The sequence below is a fragment of the Salvelinus fontinalis genome, chromosome 29 (genome assembly GCF_029448725.1).
Source record: "Salvelinus fontinalis isolate EN_2023a chromosome 29, ASM2944872v1, whole genome shotgun sequence".
Lineage (NCBI taxonomy): Eukaryota > Metazoa > Chordata > Actinopteri > Salmoniformes > Salmonidae > Salvelinus > Salvelinus fontinalis.
In genome coordinates, this window is record NC_074693.1 from 24,622,064 (window position 1) to 24,648,084 (window position 26,021).

At 41.7% G+C, this 26,021-nt stretch overlaps 1 protein-coding gene across 9 annotated transcripts in view; it reads right to left on the minus strand.

Moving 5' to 3' along the window:
* The window catches only part of LOC129827675 (ensconsin-like), a 51,132-nt gene extending 37,223 nt beyond the window's left edge, over window positions 1-13,909 (minus strand). For all 9 annotated transcript variants that reach the window (XM_055888730.1, XM_055888726.1, XM_055888723.1 and 6 more), the window contains exon 1: window positions 13,803-13,909. In XM_055888730.1, the coding sequence (XP_055744705.1) occupies window positions 13,803-13,848 (46 nt within the window). In that variant the 5' untranslated portion in view covers window positions 13,849-13,909. The remainder of the gene's footprint in view (window positions 1-13,802) is intronic.
* Between the last annotated feature and the right edge of the window lie 12,112 nt (window positions 13,910-26,021).

Below are 26,021 nucleotides of genomic sequence, written 5' to 3' on the forward strand. Positions count from 1 at the left end.
AATCCATCTATTCAGCCTCTAGCCACCAGCCTCCCCCTCATCAATGATCAGCCAGGCAGCTGTACACAGGGCTCTGTGACACACTGGGTCAGATGGGCTTTGGTCACAACACTAACAATGCTGGGATTTTCTATACAAACATCCCAGGAATAACCTGAAATTTAAAAAAATGTCATGGCATTGACTTTGTTATAATGTTTGAGTCCCTCAGAACATATGAACAAGTCATAAGCCATGATAAAATGTGTATAATTGCAGTTGTTTTAATATGGAATTCGCTCTCAGCCACATGACAAATGTGTAGAATTACAGGAAACAAGAATTAAAAAAATATATTTTTTAAAAATTGTCAAATATTCTCTTCCCGATGGAAAAATGTGCAGAATTTGAGGAAATCAGCATTTAAAACATCAATATTGTCTCTGCAGTTCAGTGCTATAGGCTAGCAAAGCCCCATGAGTGTATGGGATACTAAAGTAGTCATCATGCTTAAATATCTGAGTTAGAGGTCGACCGATTATGATTTTTCAACGCCAATACCGATTATTGGAGGACCAATAAAGCTGATACCGATTAAATCGGCCGATATTTTTGTTGTTGATTTATTTGTAATAATGACAATTACAACAATACTGAATGAACACTTATTTTAACTTAACATAATACATCAATAAAATTAATTTAGCCTCAAATAAATAATGAAACATGTTCAATTTGGTTTAAATAATGCAAAAACAAAGTGCTGGAGAAGTAAAAGTGCAATATGTGCCATGTAAGAAAGCTAACGTTTAAGTTCCTTGCTCAGAACATGAGAACATATGAAAGCTGGTGGTTCCTTTTAACATGAGTCTTCAATATTCCCAGGTAAGAAGTTTTAGGTTGTAGTTATTATAGGAATTATAGGACTATTTCCCTCTATAACATTTGTATTTCATTAACCTTTGACTATTGGATGTTGTTATAGGCACTTTAGTATTGCCAGTGTAACAGTATAGCTTCCGTCCCTCTCCTCGCTCTTCCCTGGGCTCGAACCAGGAACACAACGACAACAGCCACCCTCGAAGCAGCGTTACCCATGCAGAGCAAGGGGAACAACCACTCCAAGGCTCAGAGCGAGTGACGTTTGAAACGCTATTAGCGCACGCCCCGCTAACTAGCTAGCCATTTCACTTCGGTTACACCAGCCTCATCTCGGGAGTTGATAGGCTTGAAGTCATAAACAGCGCAATGCTTGACACACAACGAAGAGCTGCTGGAAAAACGCACGAAAGTGCTGTTTGAATGAATGTTTACGCGCCTGCTTCTGCCTACCACCGCTCAGTCAGATACTTATGCTTGTATGCTCAGTCAGATTATATGCAACGCAGGACACGCTAGATAATATATAGAAATATCATCAACCATGTGTAGTTAAACTAGTGATTAAGATTAATTGATTGTTTTTTTATAAGATAAGTTTAATGCTAGCTAGCAACTTACCTTGGTTTACTGCATTCGCATAACAGGCAGTATGTCTCCTTGTGGAGTGCAGGTCGTTATTGAGTTGGACTAGTTAACTGTAAGGATCCCCCGAGCTGACAATGTGAAAATCTGTCATTCTGCCCCTGAACGAGGCAGTTAACCCACCGTTCCTAGGCCGTCATTGAAAATAAGAATGTGTTCTTAAATGACTTTCCTAGTTAAATAAAGATGAAATAAAAGGTGTAAAACAATATATAATTTTTAAAATCGGCAAAACCGGTGTCCAAAAATACCGATTTATTTAAGTTATAAAAACTTGAAATCAGCCCTTCCGATTAATCGGTCGACCTCTAATCTGAGTGAGACGGCGGATAACAAAGTAATCAAATAACCTGTCCTGTCTAAATGCCTTTATGTCACATACAACTTTAGTGCAACAAAAGGGAACCAAGCACCTCTGCTTCTCCAACTCCCTAACATTAAGCAGTGAGACAGTACAGCAACACTAAAGCATTATCCAATGGGGAGTGGTGGTGACAATGGCCCTCTTTACAAGACCCTGACGGTACTCTGTGTTCACTGCTATCTGCCATGCTGTTTTTTTGTTGAGTGGAAAGGTCATATACAGAGGACGAGAATATGCGGGAGAAAACTCAGCCGGACATAAACACAATAAAAACAAAAAGGCAGGTTATCAGTGAGTTGAAACTCCAAAATCAGGAACATGAAGTGGACTACAGAAGAGGACTATGCTACAGCTCTTTACATTAGCCCATATCAGTGTGGTTCTGACTGGAGAAGAGAAACCTCAAACGACAGACAATGGATCTCTAAGTGCAACACTCCTCCACTCCCAAACAGACTGGCATTGATGTTATTCTTTAGCCATTGGCCTTTACAGAGCAGATAGCAAAAGTCAACGTGAGGACAAAACCAACACGACAAACAAACAAAGCTGCATCAATACCATAGTCTTCAATGGAACAGCATCAATATCTTTCACTCAGGTCGTCACAGATGAATGACTCGGTCAAAGTCTGCTGATAATCCCATAGGAAGGGGACATCAGTTTACTTTTCCTCTCATCACGCTTCACAGAGTGGGAATCCCAGTTAAGTAAAAAGTGTTCCAATGGCCTTTTGACTGTCTGATTACCTTCATAAGACTCAGATAGGCCTAATACACAAACTAGCTAACCCACTGCCTCTGTAGAAACTGAGGGGTGCTCAGTATTAGATTATACATTTGGGGTGAATGGTTAAGTAGCGGTGTCTCGTGAGCTAGCGACTTTAACATCCGTCCTGCCCTCAGGGGAATAAACAAAACACAATAAGAGGGCGTGAAATTAGATTAACATAGGCCAATATACAGCTCTTGAATGTACGAAACAGAGGAGAAAATATATAATCCGATCCAAGTCGGTGCAGATAAGGAATCATCCACTAGACGAAATTCAAAACCTCCTCAAATCAGCCTAAAAGGGCCTCTTACAACACACCATTCATCTGGTGTCCTCCTCGCCCTGCCAAGACTTAGGCAGTTCTGTCACATGTCAACTGTTGTTCAGCAATGCAGAGTACAGCTTGAGAGACCAGACAAGGGCTTATGCATCTCACTCACTGTCAATCCAAGCCTCAATTCACACTCATTCCAAGCAGAGACCTTTTCAGCGACCCAAGACAGCTGAAAGAATTTTTAAATGAACAGTGCAGGATTTTTATTGTTTTATATAATTAACTAGGCAAGGCAGTTAAGAACAAATTCTTATTTACAATGACGGCCTACGCTGGCCAAATCCGGACGACGCTGAGCCAATTGTGCGCCGCACTATGGGACTCCCAATCAAGGCCAGTTGTGATATGGCCTGGAATCGAAGCAGGGTCTGTCGTGACGACTCTAGCACTAAGATGCATTGCCTTAGGGCTCCCGAGTGGCGCAACGGTCTAAGTCAGATGAACTTGTGGATACCTTTTTACGTTTCTGCGTCCAGTATGAAGGAAGTTTGAGGTAGATTTAGAGCACAATTATTGGAAGTCTATGGGAACAGTTAGCAATTGCGCAAACGCTAGATAGCAACATCCTACAAACTGCACGCAGAGACATACAAATGGTATTCACCAATTCATCCAACTCTGGGGAAGTAGTTAAAGGGCTTCATTGCAAAAATCCAGAACAATGCTTTTAAAATGATTGCAGTCAATTTCATAATGACCAACTTTAGATTAGTAGTTCCTTTACATGAACACTTGGGCAATATATTGAACACATTTATCAAATGAAAGTCTGTGGTCTGTCATCAGGGGCCAGGTCTGAGGTGGCATGTCATGTAGTTGGGCAGGGCTCTGGGTAAAAAAGGTAAATATATTTCACACTGCCCTTGCCTTTGAACGAGGACTTAACTCTACTGCCAGTTCAATTCAACTTTTTTAGGTCAGAGTACTCTTTGCTTTCACATTGCTATGTTTAGAAAGGAACAAAGAAATACTGAACAAAAATATAAAAACGCAACATGCAACAATTTCAACGATTTTACTGAGTTAGTGCATATAAGGAAAATTGCCAATTTAAATAAATTCAATAGGCCCTAATCTATGGATTTCACATGACTGGGCAAGGGTGCAGCCATGGGTGGGAAGCTTCTCTCACCAATGTGAGGGGTTGTGGCAGGGGAAACGGTGTTGCAGTAGTCTACTGTGTGGTGTGGGAATAATGACAAGCGAACCTGGACACATTGCCCCAAAAAAGGGAACAGATCACAGAATTCAAGCAAAACAAACTCAGACAACCTCTCAAGATGGTATCGGTTCAATTCACATCTGGGGATCTTTTGAGGGGTCTGAGTTCCTTTGGAGTGTTCACACTATTCATAGACAGACTCTTGGCCCAGGAAGTGGTCATTCAGATTGTTGATACAAAAAGAGTTTCACTGAAGACAGTCATCTTCAAAAGAAGTTGAAATAATTCCCTGCTCGCGTGATTAGAAGTAGGTGCAGCCTGTCCTCACAGACGCAGATTAAAAGAGCAGGCCAGAGGATATAGAGAATATGCAAAAGGAATAGTCTGAGTCACTGTCCTCGTCCTCTCGGTCACTCACAAAGGAGGACAGTGGGCAAACAGTGAGCCCTCTCCTCTGGCACAAAGCATGCAAATAACAGTACACCATAGCAACAATAAAGGACTGAGTCCCTGGTTACACCACCTATGCTCCAGTCCAAACCCATTAACTCTGCCACACCTGGGAGGCTAGTGATAACCATCAATTTATCCTAAGTTAATATTGGTCATAGACTAGCCTACATTAACTGGACAATGCAATAGGGGTTTCAATTGAATATAATGCTTTTATCCAGGTCTTTTCACCACGGACTTATACGTATTTTACATTTTAGTCATTTAGCAGACGCTCTTATTTGAGCGACTTACAGTAGTGAGTGCATACATTTTCTTACTGGTTTCCTGTGGGAATCGAACCCAGAGCCATGCTCTACCAACTGAGCCACACAGGACCACGTATTGTAGAACTGAAAGAGCCAGGTGTTCTTGTGCACACTGAAAGAAGAGCTGACGAGAGGAGGGAGAGGACACCTGCATCCATCACTATGGAGATTTGCATTGATAAGCATACATTAGACCCAAGTGGGCTGGCTGCAGTAAATCAGACAGACTGGATGACGCAGCACAAAGCCGGACAAGAGCGTGGGTGGCGTTTTTATAACAGTAATGTCAATGGGGACAACAGCAATGGTGACTGAGTGAAGGTATTAAGCAAAACCATTAGCACACACACACAACAAATTTGCCTGCCTAGCCGTTGTCAATTGGAGTTACGTTTCAATTACATTTTATCTACGTTTCAATCAGGTTTCAGAAAACAGCATGGCACTTCTACTGCAGCAACAAATGTTGTTAATTATATCATTGATGCCATCGACAAGAAAAGGCACCCTTTTTAATCGATCTGTCAAAAGCATTTGACACAGTTGATCATGACATGTTGCAAAAACTTGCCAACATTGAATTATCTGATCAGGCAGTCTCTTGGTTCAAAAGCTGTGTGTCAGAAACTGGACACAAAGTTCTGATGGAAAGTCACCAGATATGTTAACTGTCCATAAGGGGGCAGGACCACTGTTCACTATTTATATTAAAGGGACACTTCTGGATTTTGGCAATGAGTCAGATGAACTTGTGGATACCATTTTTATGTCTGTGTCCAGTATGAAGAACGTTGGAGGAAGTTTTGCGAGCCCATGCTAACTAGTTTTAGCACAATTAGAAATCTATGGGTATAGACTTCAAGTCATTGCGCTAACGTTAGTTAGCATTTGGGCTATCACTATTTAGCAACTTTCTTCAAACCGCACACAGACACATACAAAATGGGATCCATGAGTTCATCGGACTACGGAGAAGTAGATAAAGGGCCTCATTACCAAAATCCCAAAGAATCACTTTAATAATGTTGGTATAATAATGACGTGTCAAACGCTAGTTTTCGTTTTTATGCTGACGACAGTTATTTATTATTGTGCCGCAACATTGAATAAGGCCTTTGAAGAACTGCAATCTGCCTTTACTATTGTCCAGACTCAGTTCTGTCAGCTGAAGTGGCTTTTAAAAGCTGAAAAAACAAAGTTGATGGTTTTCACAAAATCTAAGATGAAACCTCAGACTCTCCCACGTATAGTCACTATGCAGATAGAGTATAAAGAGAAGCAACTTACAAGTTCTTGGGTCTCTTGATAGACGAGTGTCTCACCTTTAAAACACACATCGAAAGGTTCAAGTTGGGTTTTTATTTTCATAATAAGTCATGTTTTTCTTTATAAGAGAGAAAGAGGATCGTTTCCGCTACTTTCGTGCCTGTAATTGATTATGGTGATATCTTGTACATGTTTGTCCCTGTGACATCATTACGCATGCTGGACACTAACATGGGACGAATGGGAACAGTTCCATTAAATTAGAGCATGGCACTCCTCCTAGAATTGAAAAGAGGAACTAGGCAAGGTTTCCCAACTTCACCTAACCTCTTCCTGCTTGCAACCCAACTTTTACAAGTTTTGTTAAATCCAGCGATATAAAAGGGACCTCTATTGCTGACAGAGATATCATCACCAGTCAGCTTGTAAATGACACCACCCTCTTTTTGAAAGATGCTGACCAGATTCCTAGAGCAGTCGATGTGATAAATATTTTTTCCAAAGCATCTGGTCTTTGCCTAAACCTTAATAAGTGTGAATTGTTTGCTGTTAAAGACTGTGTGATACCCTCTATATGCAATTTTCCAGTCAAGGAAAAAGTAACGTACCTTGGGATTACCATTTCTAAGGATCAACAGTAAAGATGCTTATTAAATTTCATACCTATTTTTGAAAATAAAATAAAAGTTAACCATTGGTTGCTGAGGGATTTATCCTTGAAAAGGTCAAGTATTGTTTCTAAAGCTGAAGGTATCTCCAGACTTACTTATGCAGCCCAGTCCCTACATCTTAACAAAATAAGTAAACCGGTTGACCAGATGCTTTTCAACTTCATCTGGAAAAATCATACACATTATATTAGGAAATCTGTCGCTATGAACACATGAATATGGTGGCCAAATTTTTTCCAATTTTCATACTTTGAATAATACTTAAGATAAATTGGGCTAAACATTTCCTAAAGAAAACAACTTCAATTTGGAATTTCATCCCTCATATCTTCTCCCTATTTGGTGACTTCAATTTTATGTTACTTTGTAACTATAACAATGATTTTATTCCTACAAAATTATCTGCTTTTCATAGACAAGTATTCTTAGCGTGGTTGTTAATATATAAACAATTTCTCCCCGCATAGGTATTTCATTTGGAACAATGAACATATATTGTATAGAAACAAGTCTATTTTTTTAAGAACTGGTTTAATAATCATATCCTACTGATGAGTCAACGTTTTAATGCAGAAGGATTGTCAATCATTATAAGGAATTTATCTCGTTACAATATCCCTGTCACACCTAGAGAGTTCGCCATAGTCTGATGCTATTCCATCTGGAACTCTCATGTTATTTAGAGGTGTAGCCAGACCTCACCTTCTTACCCTCGCTTAATCCAGTTGACTCTCCAATAGGGAAAATATGTTTCTCCTTGCTCCCTCAGAACAACAGATCTATCCCTGCTTTATTTAAAAGGGATATAGAATCAATACCCTATGTCACAACTTACTGGAATACATTTGCCAATAATATCTCTTGGGGGGAAAAAGTCTGGTTATTACCACACAAATACCTTCTTGTTAACAAGGTCAGAGGTCTCTTTCAGAATGATCCATAAGTATTACTCTGCAAATCATTACCCAATGAAACAAAAAATACATGAGCTGTACTTTGTGTTGAGCACCCAGAAAGAGGTTTGCATTTATTTTGCCATTGTCTACTGGTTTTCTGCCATAAAAAAATAAATACAAATAAAAGCCATGATGAGCTGAGGTTTGTTACTAACTCCAAAGCTCTCACATCACTGTACCCTCTACATGAGTGGGTTGGCCTTCGTTAGCTCTTCAGAGATTAAATCATTGGTAGATGTATATTTATAAGGCCATATTGAGACAGCTACCATTTTATTTTTGTAACTGCATTGTCTAGCAGTCAAATGAAAACTATCGTCTGTGCACAGAGGACTGTGTCTAGTTGATTTTGCCTAAGGCCCGTACAGAGCTAGTGCAAAAAATATTTTTAGGATGCTGCCCCTTCCACTTGGAACGAACTTGAAAAGGTCCTAAAATGACAGGAGCTCGTCCCATCTAAAAATGTGTTTAAAGTTAGATTGAACACTATGATGGAAAATAAAAGAGGGCTATCAATGTTTTGACCCACAGTTGGGCCACTTTCCCAAACCATCTTGCTTTTCTGTATGTAAATGTATGTTTTTTTAAACTGTAGTGCTTCGTGTTTTATGTTGTAAATGTGTCTGCAACTTTGTGTGCTGCCATTTTGGCCAGGTCTCTCTTGTAAAAGAGACTGAGATTAACCTGGTAAAATATATTTTTTATTTTATGTCCACAACTAAAATACAATATGTTTAAAAACAACCTACTTTTTTCCCATCAAACCATAAAGCACATACAATTTTAATTAACCTATGCTTGCTAGCTACAGCGGCACTACATTGCTGCGATGGGGGAAACACCTCAACCGATTAGTCTGTAGTACCTAACTTATCCTATTAGATAGTTAGGGTACAATATACACTGCAACAGCTTAGCTCTCTAGAATCACACATAGCATAGTAAATAGACTGGCTATATTGATTAGGTTAGCTAGGCTAGGAAACATCCCCCAGGCAAGGCAGTTAGGGGAGGCAGTAAAATCCAACTCATCAGGGGGCTCCTGTCTTGTCCTGGAACACTCATCATGGCTCCAAAGACAGGGCAGTCACTGGTCATAAACAGGAAGCAGGCCAGCCTGATCCATCATGCAGCTGCAGTTCTGTTCACAGCCGGACAAAACCACCAGTATTCAAACAGGAAATGTCTAACTTCAAAGCACTACGGGTAATGAATGAACACCAATATAAAAGAGTATGAGGCATATATCCTTTTGTTCATAAATTACATACTATTCACAATAAATTTACATTGGGCGACTGCTGAAGACATGCTGACTGCTGCGTTCGTGCCTCCTGTCCAAAGCCACAGTGAGATTGACACCTCAGTGCTCAGTACCAGTCAGCCAAAAATAAAGCATAGAGTCCAGCCACTCGTCAATAGACAGGGCTCAAAGAAACAGTAACTACAGCCCCCCACCCTTAACACAACAACCCACCCACCACACACACACACACACAAATATCAGTCAGAGACAATAGTGAGTTCAGTGAAGTGACCTCTCATTCCCTCTGGGGGGAATGGAGGGGAATGCCTGGAGGGGAATGTATCCACACTGTCTAATAATGACAGCCTTCACCGGGCACAGCTGTGATGAGGGTGCACACACACACAGCAGATACTGTCCGGGATTATTGGGGACACATTCACTCAGAGGTAAGCCGGGGCTATTTCCAGAGCCACCGGGATGATGACACCTTGACGACAGCAGGTTGAGCTCCATTCTCACTGGCTAATGACAGAATGCCCTGACCAGAGTTGGGCTAATTCGGGTTCACACAAGGACTGTCTCGGATGTGTAACCCACACATCACGTTTCATCAGCATCACTAATGGCAGGCCAACAAGCACAATGGAGTGGATAGGCCTAGGCTCAACGCTTATACAGTCAACTGACACAAAGCATCTAAACTCAACAAAAGAGACATCCTCTCACTGTCATCTGAGTTTATTTTCAGCAAACTTAACATGTGTAAATATTTGTATGAACATAACAAGATTCAACAACTGAGACAAACTGAACAAGTTCCACAGACACGTGACTAACAGAAATGGAATAATGTGTCCCTGAACAACGGGCAGTGTCAAAATCAAAAGTCAGTATCTGGTGTGGCCACCAGCTGCATCAAATACTGCAGTGCATCTCCCCCTTTGGACTGTGCCAGATTTGCCAGTTCTTGCTGTGAGATGTTACCCCCCTCTTCTCCAAGGCACCTGCAAGTTCCCAGACATTGTTGGGGGGGAATGGCCCTTGCCCTCACCCTCCGATCCAACAAGTCCCAGACGTGCTCAATTGGATTGAGATCCGGGCTCTTCGCTGGCCATGGCAGAACACGGACATTCCTGTCTTGCAGGAAATAACGCACAGAACGAGCAGCATGGCTGGTGGCATTCTCATGCTGGAGGGTCATGTCAGGATGAGCCTGCAGGAAGGATACCACATGAGGGAGGAGGATGTCTTCCCTGTAACGCACAGCGTTGAGATTGCTTGCAATGACAACAAGCTCAGTCTGATGATGCTGGGACACACCGCCACAGACCATGATGGACCCTCCACCTCCAAATCGATCCCGCTCCAGAGTAAAGGCCTAGGTGTAACTCTCATTCCTTCAACGATAAACGCGAATCCGACCATCACCAATGGTGAGACAAAACCACGACTCGTCAGTGAAGACCACTCACTTTTTGCCAGTCCTGTCTGGTCCAGCGACGGTGGTTTTTGCCCATACGCGACGTTGTTGCCGATGTCTGGTGAGGACCTGCCTTATAACAGGCCTACAAGCCCTCAGTCCAGCCTCTCTCAGCCTATTGCGGACAGTCTGAGCACTGAGGGATTGCGCGTTCCTGGTGCAACTCGGGCAGTTGTTGCCATCCTGTACCTGTCCCGCAGCCCTCATGCCTCCTTGCAGCATGCCCAAGGCACGTTCATGCAGATGAGCAGGGACCCTAGGCATCTTTCTTTTTGGTGTTTTACAGAGTCGGTTGAAAGGCCTCTTTAGTGTCCTAAGTTTTCCTAACTGTGACTTTAATTGCCTACCGTCTGTGAGCTGTTAGTGTCTTAACGACCGTTCCACAGGTGCATGTTCATTAATTGTTTATGGTTCATTGAACAAGCATGGGAAACAGTGTTTAAACCCTTTACAATGAAGAACGGTGAAGTTATTTGGATCTTTACGAATTATCTTTGAAAGACAGGGTCCTGAAAAAGGGACGTTTCTTTTTTTGCTGATTTTATAAACTAGGCCTATCTTTGCATTTCAGTGAGTCACTTCTATATAGTCAGAATGGGAGGGCCATCTTATCTTATGGCCTCTTATTCAAATAATGTAGCCAACATTTACTTCCCAAATCTTTCCACCATGGTGAGAGGATGGGCGGATGGGGGCGTTTGCATGAGTGGGCACATCCGAACTTCCATGATATTTTACTGCAACACATTAATCAGCTCTTATTCACCCTATAAAAGAGTTGACCTGCCTGGGGCACGTTTCTCTCTGTGCTGTAATGCCTGCCATGGAACCAAACCGTGTCACTGTCGGGGGCTCTGCAATCTCAGACTGTAGAAGGCCATGACCTCTGAACTCAGAGTTAACCTCCTGTAGAAGGCAGGGATGAGAGGAGCTCCTCCTAACTAGTTGTTTGTTTCATTGCTACAAGCTTCTGCACCAAAAAAGGCTAAACAATTTCCTCCTTCGGTTACCTCAGAACAATTCAGAAATATTTTTCATGCTTTTGATTCTTCAGGCCAGGCAGAGCCAGGATTCAGATAGCCTTGCTAGGTTCCAGTCACAGGCCTCTGATCTACACTCATAATGACAGTGTAGGTACAACCCACAATCTTGCGGAGATAACCAAGTATTTGTGTGTTTTAACGCTATACTGGATTCCAGGCATTCTTTTGTTAGCCTTCCTATGTATGAACACAGTGCGGTTGGGTTTTTCAAACCTCCCCTCATCACCCTCTTTCTCAGCAGTCTACTGACAGGCAAGATTGAATATCTCTGGAAAATACTTTCACAAAGACACATATTTCAGTGGATATAGCTTTCAGAGTGAAAATAGTGAATGAGAAAGTGGATGAAGAAAAGATATGACCTAATTTCAGAAACACCCCTTCACGCCTGGTATGTTGACGTAAGAAACACTAGCATTTCAGCCCAGTCCAACAGTTTGAGTCAAAACAAAGTGGGCATTCAGACCTGATGCAGACACACAGTAAACATCTGTGCATTTGGCTGCCACTCAGGAAGAGGCCCAGCTTACAACGTAAAATAACTTCCGTGTAAAACAATGTTAAGACATAGAAAAAGTGTTGGCTTATTCAGCAATTTTGTACAGTGAAAAAGTGGAACCAAATACCCAAGAAACAAACAACCCCTTATCACTGACTGCATCCAAGAAAACTAGCAGTAACTGGACAATCTTATCATCCCATGAGGAGCTTTGTGGACTTTTGGTTCAGTGTCTGTGGAACTCAGTGCAAAACCACGTCAGACATCGTTATGTAGATCGAATCCCCGAGCTGACAAGGTAAAATCTGTAGTTCTGCCCCTCAAGGCAGTTAACCCACTGTTCATAGGCCGTCATTGTAAATAAGAATTTGTTCTTAACTGACTTGCCTAGTTAAATAAAGGTTAAATAAAATAAATGTAGCAGCTAGCTACTTTGCCAAGACAACGGAATCTGTCACATGTGAACAAGCTTAGACAAATATTTTTAATTTCAGATTCTCTTCACTGCTTGAATACCAATGAGCCACATGCAATGAGGGGAAACTGTGCATTGGTGACTTGTCTCTAGAGAGGAATTAGCTAGGTAGGCAAGCAACATACAAAAACCACCATAACTTCCTCTCAAATCCCATGAAACCACCAATCACCTCCCAGTTCCAGGTGAAAACCTGTCAACATCCAAAGCCCTCAGGAATACTCTCATTCAAAGCCCTCAGGAATAACACAACAAACGTCCTTTCTGGGCATTAAGACAGGCACAAAAAAATAGCAATCCTTACGTAGCTAACGTTACTTGCACATAATTGTTCTAGAATTAGCCTAGCGTCATTTAGCATGCCAACAGACAATTTGTGTAGTATACACTAGTTTCGTGCAGCCTAGTAGCTAGACAAGTTGGAAAACTGCTTCCTTAATCAGCTAGTTACCGTAATGTAATATAATGACTCGAATAAACTGCCCTCTCCAGGGTCAATCTGATTAAACTGGCTAACTAGCCAACCAGAAAATACGGTTTGCTCCTTTGCAGACAATGGCTAGCAAGTCGTTAGCTAACGTTACCTCCTTGCTTGAACTTGGAGGTGTCAAAGATGACCATAAAGTAGTTACTGTAGCTAATATTAGTTAAATTAGTTAGTCAGAAAAATAGGCGCGCTGGCGAACGGTATAAGGTAGCTACCCAGCTAGCAAAGTTAACTATGCTTATTGGCAAATTAGTTAATACTTAGCTAACTAATTAGGCAACTATTTCAACAAGTTTGATATGTAACGTTAGCTAGGAAGCAATTTATGGCGCCTCAACAGCGCGCACGCATACAGATCCGATCCAACCGGTGATTACATTTAATTTTGGATCCAACAACGATTGGCTCTCTGGTTCTGCTACTATGGCTAACTCCGTTAGAGTAGGTTTAAATATTATTTTACAATAAGTACATTCAATAGGAACGTTGTACTAGTTACATATAGTGCAAAATAAATGACCCGGTAAACGATGATTTTCATGCAGCTAGCTTAGTAGTTTGTACAGCTAGCTTTCAAACTAGCCGGAGGGGATCAGAGTTGCGGACTTCCAACCCCTTTTGTCAGCGGATAAGGTTAGCTCGCTAGCCACAAAACATGTTCAAAATTAGTAGGTTACCGGTAGAGGGGTCACTTAGCAAGCAACGTAGAGGAAATTCGACTTCATTAAGTAGCTACATTGGCACATTAATAATTAGTTATGCTGAGTGTATACCTTACCAATTTGAGCTCGCAAACCCTTCAGAGATGTTGCACCCTCCGCCATTTCTATGAAGTTTTCCTTCTCAATGTTTTTGGACAACAGAGGCGCGCATAATACTTACGCGGTTACGTGGACATCCAAGTAAAACAAGGGAACGGGCCATAGATAGGCAATAGCGCCACCTAGCGTGAAAATCTATGGTTGTGAGAAGGCAACAGTTCCTTATCAAAGTTTGCCATGTTGAATATAAAGTGTAATCAAACCACCCAGGGAATGATAGTGTGAATACAATTAATTAGAACTCAAACAGAAAGTAATATTTATGTCAGAACATAAAAGCTCAACTTTGTCAGATGCACTATAAAAGTTAGAGATGCATTTGTGTGTCAATCATATTGTTCTTTTTCTGTCATAACATTACATTAGAGAAGCAGTTTAGAGAAGTCAAGTCATTGGCTTCCTTGAGGACTTACCTTATGGAGAGAGTTGAAGAGTCTAAGGAGTTAGTTTCAGGAGGAACTGCTTTGCAGCAGTAGTGAACCAACCCCTCAAATAAAGAAAACACCACATCCTCCCTGCGCTCTGTTCTGTCTATTTTCATCCAACACTAACGCTTCTGTCCTACCCCATCTCACATGCCTTAGCCAGCGGGGCCCTCATTAATTTTACATGGAAAACAGGGTAAAACAAAATACATTGTGGGTTCAGTTATACTGCCCTGAACAATACAGAAGAGGTTATTTAACACTAACAACCATCACAAATAATGGAAGTGTTAGTGAGAGGTTGGGCCGGTATAGCAGTGAGATACCATAAACCCTATACCGGTATTCATCATAGGCCTTCCCATTGACATGGTTAAAGAGATGCTTCAAGATTTTGGGGCCCTTTGTCTACTTCCCCAGAGTCAGATTAACATGTGGATAGTATTTGTATGTCTCTGTGTCCAGTATGAAGGAAGATAGAGTTAGCTTCGCATTGAAAAGCATGCTAGCAGATTCCCATAGACATCCAGTCATTGCACTGAAGCTAGTTAGCATTGGCTCGCAAAACTACCGCTTACTTTATTCATACTGGACACAGAGACATACAAACGTTATCAACAAGTTCATCTGACTCTGGGGAGGTAGATAAAGGGCCTCATTGCCAAATCTCTGTGCTTTGCATCCTGTGACTCAGATGAAAAAGTAATCTAGGTCACATTACAATGCTGACTATTCACACCTTACAGTATGCAGACAAATGATACCATTCTGTCTTATGCAACAGAAAATAGTTCAAGGGTATTACATATATAATGGCTATACATTGAATAGATTGATTTAACCCACTGTGAACAAGCAATAGCAGTTTCTAGACCAAAAAATCAAGTTTCAAACGGTCAAGTTCTGGTCCCTTTCCCTTTGAGTTGTTTTACTAAAGGAACATTGACATAATTGGATATCATATAACAAGCTGGTAGCCCCACTGTCTAACAATAAGTTGCAGAACTAGAACATTTTCCAGGAGTCTCATGTCATACTGCACTATACTGGTGTCCCTTTCCCATGGTGTGGCATACCATGATGAGGATTCAGGTCATAGTGCTACATATAGTACACTCCCCTACGTATTTATTTGTACAGTGAAACTAAAACGTTTAATTTGGCTCTATACTCAAGCATTTTGGAATTGAGTTCAAATGGTTCATATGAGGCAACAGTACAGAATGTCACCTTTTCTTTGAGGATATTTTCATTCATACATATCTGTTCTACCGTTTAGAAATGAAAGCACTTTCTGTACTGTATATAGTCCCCCCAATTGAAGGTGTCATAAGTATTTGGACAAATTCACTCATTAGTAGTCAAAATGTTTGTATTTAGTCCCATATTCCTAGCACGCAATGACTACATAAAGCTTGTGACTCTACAAACTTGTTGGAAGCATTTGCAGTTTGTTTTGGTTGTGTTTCAGATTATGTTGGCCAACAGAAATGAATGGTAAATAACGTAGTGTCATTTTGGAGTCACTTTTATTTTAAATAAGAATATAATATGTTTCTGAACATTTCTACATTTATGTGGATGCCACCATGATTACCGATTATCATGAATGAATAGTAAATATTGAGTAAATATTAAGGTGTGAGAAAGTTACAGAGGCACAAAGATCATACCCCCCCTCCCAAAAAATGCTAACATCCCCTGTTATTGTAATGGTGAGATGTCTTGGGAATATGATATAAAATGCTAACCTCCTCTGTCTATGATATATGGTATATGATATTTGTGCATCTGTAACTTTCTCACACAGTATTATTCACAATTCATTCAGGATTCTCTGTAAAGTGAGTCCAAAATGGCATTTCTACTGGGCACAACATAGTTTGCAACAACCAAAACAAACTGCAAATGCATCCAACATGTTTGTAGAGTCACAAGCTTGATGTAGTCATTGCGTACTAGGAATATGGGACCAAATACTACACTTTTGACTACTTTAATACTTCTACATTAATGTGGATGCTACCATGATTACAGATAATCCTGAATGAATCGGGAATAATGATGAGTGAGGAAGTTAGACACACAAAGATCATACCCCCAAGGCATGTTAACCTCTCACCATAACCAATAACAGGGGAGGGACATATTTCTGGGGGTATAATATTGCTGATATATCAGAATATGAAACCAAATACTAAACTTTTGACTACTTTAACACACATATAAGTGAATTCGTCCAAATACTTCAAATGGGGGGACTAGATACATAATGTGATTTCTTTTCTTAATGGTAAAATAGTTTCGTATGAAAATACCCTCAAATAAAAGGTGACATTAAGTACTGTCGCCTCATATGTCACATTTGATCTCAAATCCAAAATACTGCAATAAAGAGATAAATTAAATGTTTTAGCTTCACTGTACAAATAAATATTTAGGGGAGTGTATATGTCACACAGGCCAAGTTGAGCTTGGATTGCTTGGAGTCATGGCAACATGTCCCCAGGGCCTGGACGTCACCGTGTGAGTGGCCACCAGAGCGAGATGTATCCTAGCAACGATGTCAAGGCGGGGCAGGAGGGCGGCGGCTTGGGACAGTAGGGTGTAGGTACTGGAACAGATCCTGGAACCCATGGAGGTTAGAAAGGACCTCAGGGGAGAAACCCAGGGAATAGCCCTGTTTGACACAGAAAACCTGATTTCAGTTTTTGAAAACATACAGTTGGATTGTGTAACAGCATTTAGTGTGCCACAGTGGTGTATTATTTGAACAGGGCAAAGAAAGTTCTCTCTCTCTCTCTCTGGTGGACTCACTAAGGGGATACTGGTGGTCTCTCTGAGGGGGGCACTGGTGGACTCACTGGTATCTCTGAGGGGGGTACTGGTGGCCTCACTGAGGGGATACTGGTGGTCTCTCTGAGGGGATACTGGGGTATCTCTGAGGGGATACTGGTGGACTCACTGAGGGGATACTGGTGGTATCTCTGAGGGGATACTGGTGGACTCACTGAGGGGATACTGGTGGACTCACTGAGGGGATACTGGTGGACTCACTGAGGGGATACTGGTGGTATCTCTGAGGGGATACTGGTGGTCTCACTGAGGGGATACTGGTGGTCTCACTGAGGGGATACTGGTGGTCTCTCTGAGGGGATACTGGTGGTATCGCTGAGGGGATACTGGTGGTATCTCTGAGGGGGTACTGGTTGTCTCTCTGAGGGGGTACTGGTTGTCTCTCTGAGGGGGTACTAGTGTTCTCTTTTCAGTAAAGGCAAAACTCACTGAATCTTTCAATGAACAGTAGAAAGGCCCAGAGCAACAGAAGTAGTAGGTAGGTCGATGTCGAAGTCACTGAACCAATAAGAGCCATGGAGACATGAACCGTATCCAGTGTCACTACTGTAGCTCAACAATACACACATAACCTTCATCTACACAACTAGCTTTACGACTTCATGTACTATTACTCAGTGTAACTCCTTTGGAACTTCTCCTGGAAATAGTGATGGCCAATTCTGATGAAATGAAATTCTGTTGACTAATTATCACTCTGAGAAGAATCATTTGAAAATCAACAGGAGCTACCAGTGGAAAGCTTACGGTGATGTTGTAGTTGTTTGCTAAACAGCATTAATCTGTTGACCTTGTCTGCTGTGAGGGCATCCACGACAGGTCCACAACAGGTCCACGACAGGTCCACGACAGGTCCACGACAGGTCCACGACAGGTCCACGACAGGTCCACGACAGGTCCACGACAGGTACACATCAGGAGCTAATAACACCATACATAAACACCACACAAAAACACCACACATAAACACCACACATAAACACCACACATAAACACCATACATAAATACCACACATAAACACCACACAAAAACACCACACATAAACACCACACATAAACACCACACATAAACACCATACATAAACACCACACATAAACACCACACATAAACACCACACATAAACACCACACATAAACACCACACATAAACACCACACAAAAACACCACACATAAACACCATACATAAACACCACACATAAACACCACACATAAACACCATACATAAACACCACACATAAACACCACACATAAACACCACACATAAACACCACACATAATGATGTATGCAGAATGGCCTGTAGGGATGATCCTGACCAATCCTGTTTCCTTACTGGTCTCTAAGATTACAGTGGCTTCGGTTATCTTGAAGTTATTGGAATAAAAACTATGTGTTTGATGTGTTCGAACCCATTCCATTCATTCGGTTCCTGACATTACTATGAGCCCGTCCTCCCCAATTAAGGTGCCACCAGCCCCCTATAGATATCCAACCCTGGTAGGCAGTTGTCACACTGAGCATTGTTGGTGGGTGAGCACGCTGCACTCTCCTGGCGGTTTAGCAGAATACACCGAATGCACTGCCAGCAGGAGGCTAACCCAGTCTAGGCACTGAACTGCCCCTCAGCACACGGCACACAGAAGCCCCCCTCTCCCCATCCCCATAGCCACAGTGCTGGGACAGTAGGCACAGGTGTAGAGCCAGGGGCAGGTTAACAGACAGACAGACAGACAGACAGACAGACAGACAGACAGACAGACAGACAGACAGACAGACAGACAGACAGACAGACAGACAGACAGACAGACTCCAGTATTTATGCTGCAGTAGTTAATGTGTCGGGGGGCTAGGGTCAGTTTGTTATATCTGGAGCACTTCTCCTGTCTTATCCAGTGTCCTGTGTGAAATTAAGTATGCTCTCTCTAATTCTCTCCTTCTCGCTTTCTTTCTCTCTCTCGGAGGACCTGAGCCCTAGGACCATGCGTCAGGACTACCTGGCATGATGACTCCTTGCTGTCCCCAGTCCACCTGGCCTTGCTGCTGCTCCAGTTTCAACTATTCTGCCTGCGGCTATGGAACCCTTACCTGTTCACCGGACCTGCTAAAAAAGCCAACTGACATTTACTCCTGACGTGCTGACTTGCTGCACCCTCGATAACTACTGTGATTATTATTATTTGACCATGCTGGTCATTTATGAACATTTGAACATCTTGGCCGTGTTCTGTTATAATCTCCACCCGGCACAGCCAGAAGAGGACTGGCCACCCCTCATAGCCTGGTTCCTCTCTAGGTTTCTTCCTAGGTTTTGGCCTTTCTAGGGAGTTTTTCCTAGCCACCGTGCTTCTATACCTGCATTGCTTGCTGTTTGGGGTTTTAGGCTGGGTTTCTGTACAGCACTTTGAGATATCAGCTGATGTACGAAGGGCTATATAAATAAATTTGATTTGATTAAAGTGTAGAAAATGTGTCTGATTATAGCTGAACTCAGACAGTGCCAGCAGACAGGATGTCTGTGGAGAAACACAACACATACAAACCATTAATTGGCATAACTCAATGGTGAAATGCCCCCACAACATAGCACAGCAGAGATGCAGAAACACTGGCCTCCATAGACAGAACCTCCGTGGTCCTACAGTCTTGGCTGCTGAATGTGGAAGACAGGAAAGTGTTGAATACCCCTGCTCTAGGGGTTTCAACTTGTGTTTTGACAAAATGCAACAAACATTCTGTCAATGACAGGTGAATTCATAATGAATTACATTGAAGCCAATATTGATTTGATTTCAGAATTTTGGTTATATCCAAAGTCCAGTCACTATCACACTTATGCCAGGTAGGTGGCATTAATGCACCTTAACGTTGGTCTGCACACTACCATAAACACCAAAGAAGAAGAAGAGCCACTATTAAAAAGAACGACAATAATCATGCTAAATTCCCTGTATGCTTATTCCCAGTGTGTTCTCACTCAAACCTTATGCATCCCATCGAGAGCATCCTGACTGGTCGCATCACTGCCTGGTATGGCAACTGCTCGGCTTCCGACCTAAAGGCACTACAGAGGGTAGTGCGTACGGCCCAGTACATCACTGGGGCAAAGCTTCCTGCCATACAGGACCTGTATACCAGGCGGTGTCAGAGGAAGGCCCTAAAAATTGTCAAAGACTCCAGCCACCCTAGTCATAGACTGATCTCTCTGCTACCACACGGCAAGCGGTACCGGAGCGCCAAGTCTAGGTACAAGAGGCTTCCAAACAGCTTCTACCCCCAAGCCATAAGACTACTGAACATCTAATCAAATGGCTACCCAGACTACTTGCATCATTGCCCCCCCCCCCCCCTTTTACGCTGCTGCTACTCTCTGTTATTATTTATGCATAAGTGACTTTAATAATTCTACCCACATGTACAGTTGAAGTCGGAAGTTTACATACACCTGAGCCAAATACATTTAAACTCAGTTTTTCACAATTCCTGATATTTAATCCTAGTAAAAATTTAGGATCACCACTTTATTTTAAGAACGTGAAATGTCAGAATAATAGTAGAGAGAATGATTTATTTCAGCTTTTATTTCTTTCGTCACATTCCCAGTGGGTCAGAAGTTTAAATACACTCAATTAGTATTTGGTAGCATTGCTTTTAAATTGTTTATCTTGGGTCAAACGTGTCAGGTAGCCTTCCACAAGCTTCCCAAAATAAGTTGGGTGAATTTTGGCCCATTCCTCCTGACAGAGCTGGTGTAACTGAGTCAGGTTTGTAGGCCTCCTTGCTCGCACACGCTTTTTCAGTTCTGCCCACATATTTTCTATGGGATTGAGGTCAGGGCTTTGTGATGGCCACTCCAATACCTTGACTTTGTTGTCCTTAAGTCATTTGCCACAACTTTGGATGTATGCTTGAGGTCATTGTCCATTTGGAAGACCCATTTGCGACCAAGATTTAACTTCCTGACTGATGTCTTGAGATGTTGCTTCAATATATCCACATAATTTTCCTCCCTCATGATGCCATCTATTTTGTGAAGTGCACCAGTCCCTCCTGCAGCAAAGCATCCCCACAACATGATGCTGCCACCCCTGTGCTTCACGGCTGAAATGGTGTTCTTCGGCTTGCAAGCTTCCCCCTTTTTCCTCCAAACATAACAATGGTCATTATGGCCAAACAGTTCTGTTTTTGTTTTATCAGACCAGAGGACATTTCTCGGAAAAGTATGATCTTTGTCCCCATGTGCAGTTGCAAACCATAGTCTGGCTTTTTATGGCAGTTTTGGAGAAGTGGCTTCTTCTTTGCTGAGCGGCCTTTCAGGTTATGTCAATATAGGACTCGTTTTACTGTGGATATAGATATAGTTTCCCCCAGCATCTTCACAAGGTCTTTTGCTGCTGTTCTGAGATTGAATTGCACTTCTCGCACCAAAGTACGTTCATCTCTAGGAGACAGAACGCGTCTCCTTCCAGAGCGGTATGACGGCTGTGTGGTCCCATTACTTGTGTCATGCACAAACTAGATGTCCTAACCGACTTGCCAAAACTATAGTTTGTTAACAAGAAATTTGTGGAGTGGTTGAAAAACAAGTTTTAATGACTCCAACCTAAGTGTATGTAAACTTCAGACTTCAACCTATATATTACCACCAATTACGTCGACTAACCGGTGCCACCAAACATTGACTCTGTACCCCTTGTATATAGCCTCACTATTGTTATTTTACTGCTGCTCTTTAATTATTTGTTACTTTATTTGTCACGTTCTGACCCTAGTTCTTGTGTTATTTCTTTGTTTTAGTTGGTCAGGGCGTGAGTTGGGTGGGTTATCTATGTTTTGTGTTTCTATGTTAGGTTTCTCGTTTGGCCTGATATGGTTCTCAATCAGAGGCAGGTGTTAGTCATTGTCTCTGATTGGGAACCATATTTAGGTAGCCTGTTTTCTGTTGTGTTTTGTGGGTGGTTATTTCCTGTTTAGTGTTTTTGTGTTTCACCTTTCGGGACTGTTCGTTTGTCAGTTTATTGTTTTGTTTCAGTGTTCAGTTTTGTTATTAAAATATTATGGACACATACCACGCTGCATCTTGGTCCTCTTCTTCTCCTCCAGACGACGAACGTTACATTATTTCTTATTTTTTAATGTATTTTCCTTCATTGTTGGTTAAGGGCTTGTAAGTAAGCATTTCACCTGTTGTATTCGGCGCATGTGACAAATAAAATTTGACTCCTGTGTTGTCTTGGCTGTATGCTTAGGGTTTTTGTCCTGTTGGAAGGTGAACTTTTGCCCCAGTCTGGGGTCCTGAGAGCTCTGGAGCAGGTTTCCATCAAGGATCTCTCTGTACTTTGCTCCATTCATCTTTGCTTCGATCCTGACTAGTCTCCCTGACGCTGAAAAACATCCCCACAGCATGATTCTGCCACCACCATGCTTCACCGTAGGGATGGTGCCAGGTTCCCTCCACACGTAACGCTTGGCATTCAGGTTTCATCAGATCAGAATATCTTGTTCTTATGGTCTGAGAGTCCTTTAGGTGCCTTTTACTGAGGAGTGGCTTCCGTCTGGCCACTCTACCATAAAGGCCTGATTGGTGGAGTGCTGCAGAGATGGTTGTCCGTCTGTAAGGATCTCCCATCTCCACAGAGGAACTCTAGAGCTCTGTCACAGTGACCATCGGGTTCTTGGTCACCTCACGAACCAAGGTCCTTCTCCCCCAAATACTCAGTTTGGCCGTGCAGCCAGCTCTAGTTAGAGTCTTGGTGATTCCAAACCTCTTCCATTTAAGAATGATGGAGGCCTCTGTGTTCGAGGGGACTTTCAATGCTGCAGAAATGTTTTGGTGCCCTTCCCCAAATCTGTGCCTCTACACAATCCTATCTCGAAGCTCTACAGACAATTCCTTCGACCTCATGGTTTAGTTTTTGCTCTGACATGCACTGTCAACTGTGGGACCTTATACAGACAGGTGTGGGCCATTCCAAATCATGTCCAATCAATTGAATTTACCACAGGTGGACTCCAATCAAGTTGTAGAAACATCTCAAGGATGATCAATGGAAACAGGATGCACCTGACTTTGATTTTGAGTCTCATAGCAAAGGAACTGAATAGTTATTTAAATAAGGTATTTTTAATACATTAGCAATCATTTCTAAAAACAGTTTTTCACATTGTCATTATGGGGTATTGTGTGTAGATTGCTGAAGATTTGTTTTTATTTGATCCATTTTAGAATAAGGCTATATCGTAACAAAATGTGGAAAAAGTCAAAGGGTCTGAATACTTCCCGAAGGCACTGTATGTACTTATAGTAGGGCAAAGTGACTAGATAAGTAAGGGATACACACACACGTTCTGTACATTACATAAGGGATGATCAACAAGACGCTTTGCGTTCTATGGAGAATAATGATGGACGTGGAAGGTGTGTACCACGACATGCTAGAGGAGATCAAATTTTAATATTGAAGCAATGCTGCAAATTTCAGAGAGACAGAGAGCAAGGTTATTACAAATCTCCACTGTTGAAAACCAAATGCTAGTCTAAAAGAAATGGTAGATAATGCCTAGATGCTTTTTACAATGTAGATCTAGTATATAAATTGCCTGGCTGAGTTGATGAGACAATGGATTGCGCAGTCAGCTGGAACAGAGTAAATAGGCATTTTAAGGTCATAGATTTAGCAGGTGGTAACTTGTGGAATAGACACCGCCTGGAATGCGGTTTTAACCAATCAGCACCCAGGATTAGAAACACACAGTGTATAAGATGTCAAGGCACCAGTCAGTTTCCCAACACTCCTCACTGATTCTCTGGACATGTCTGTCTGTTAGCTCCATACCAATCAACAGGAACATGTGTTATAGTCAGAATATAGTGGCAGGACCAAGTAAATCACCCAAAACCATTCACCCAAAGCCTTTCACATACATTGAGTAGAATTCTAAGTTGGGTAGAATTTGTATATACGTATTTCCATATTTGAAGAACTAAAGTTGTAGATATCATGGTCAATCTGCCCTCCGTTGCCTTAGTTATGTTTATTGCTCTGTGTCTGATTAATAAGTAAGCCAGAGTACAAAAGGAGAGGGCGTGCAGTTCTTCTTAAAGAGAAAGACATTATAGTCTCCCTCATTCAACAAAGTCTATTATCCCAGGAGGTCAACCTTTTTCTCTTAACCTTCCATTTGATGTTATAGACATGTAAGAGACAGTTTATTCAACTCTCATTTGCTTGTTTTATCTGGTGAAGGACATTGCTTTTTGGACTGGGGGATGACACAGGTAAGTCATAGTGTTGTTTGCATGTACAGTACCAGTCAAGTTTGGACACACCTACTCATTACAGGGTTTTTCTTAATTTTTAAATTTTTTTACCATTTACCATTTTTCTATATTGTAGATTAATAGCAAAGACATCAAAAATGTGAAATAACACATGGAATCATGTAGTAACCAAAAAAGATAGGCACCTGGAATGCATTTCAATTAACAGGTGTGCCTCGTTAAAAGTACATTTGTGGAATTGCTTTCCTTAATGCGTTTGAACCAATCACAAGGTAAGGGTGGTATACATAAGATAGCCCTATTTGGTAAAAGACCAAGTCCATAGTATGGCAAGAACATCTCAAATAAGCAAAGAGAAACGACAATCCATCATTACTTTAAGACATATATACTGTATATTTACATATATATATGTTGCAAAAAAAGCTGTAAAAAAACTGAAAGATATTTGTCGTCCGAAGAGGGGGGGCGGTGGAGGGGTTAATACATTTTTTTATAAAGAATAATAGAAGGGAAAAAAATAAATGATGGTCAGTCAATCTGGAAAATTTCAAGAACTTTGAAAGTTTCTTCAAGTTCAGTCGCAAAAACCATCAAGTGCTATGATGGAACTGGTTCTCATGAGGACCGCCACAGGAAAGGAAGACCCAGAGTTACCTCTGCTGCAGAGGATAAGTTAATTAAAGTTAACTGCACCTCAGTTCCAACCGCCATTTCTTTGTGAGACACAGAGTAGGTGAACGGATGATCTCTGCATTTGTGGTTCCCACCGTGAAGCATGGAGGAGGAGGTGTGATGGAGCGGGGGTGCTTTGCTAGTGACACTGTGTGATTTATTTAGAATTCAAGGCACACTTAACCAGCATGGCTACCGCAGTATTCTGAAGCGATACGCCATCCCATCTGGTTTGTGCTTAGTGGGACTATCATTTGTTTTTCAACAGGACAATGACCCAACACACCTCCAGGCTGTGTAAGGGCTATTTGACCAAGAAGGAGAGTGATGGAGTGCTGCATCAGATAACCTGGCCTCCACAATCACCCGACCTCAACCCAATTGAGATGGTTTGGGATGAGTTGGACCGTAGAGTGAAGGAAAAGTAGCCAACAAGTTGGAACTCCTTCAAGACTGTTGGAAAAGCGTTCCAGGTGAAGCTGGTTGAAAGAACGCCAAGAGTGTGCAAAGCTGTCATCAAGGCAAAGGGTGGCTACATTGAAGAATCTCAAATCTCAAATATATTTTGATTTGTTTAACACTTTTTTGGTTACTACATGATTCCATTTAATAGTTTTGATGTCTTCACAATTATTCTACAATATAGAAAATAGTAAAATAAAGAAAAACCCTTGAATGAGTAGGTGTGTCCAAACTTTTGACTGGTACTGTATATTGTACTCTTGTCTGATAATGGTTCTATTTGCAGATAGACTTCACTGTTCCCCTTTTCTGACATGATATTTACATGGAGAGATATTCCTCTTTTGTTTTAGACTGGTGATGGATTCTGCCAGGAGGCCCTGTTTCATGACAGTGTGTTTGTGTGTACTGGCAACCACCTGTCTTCCATGTTCCGGTATGGCCATAAATAAATCAAATCAAATTGTATTGGTCACATAC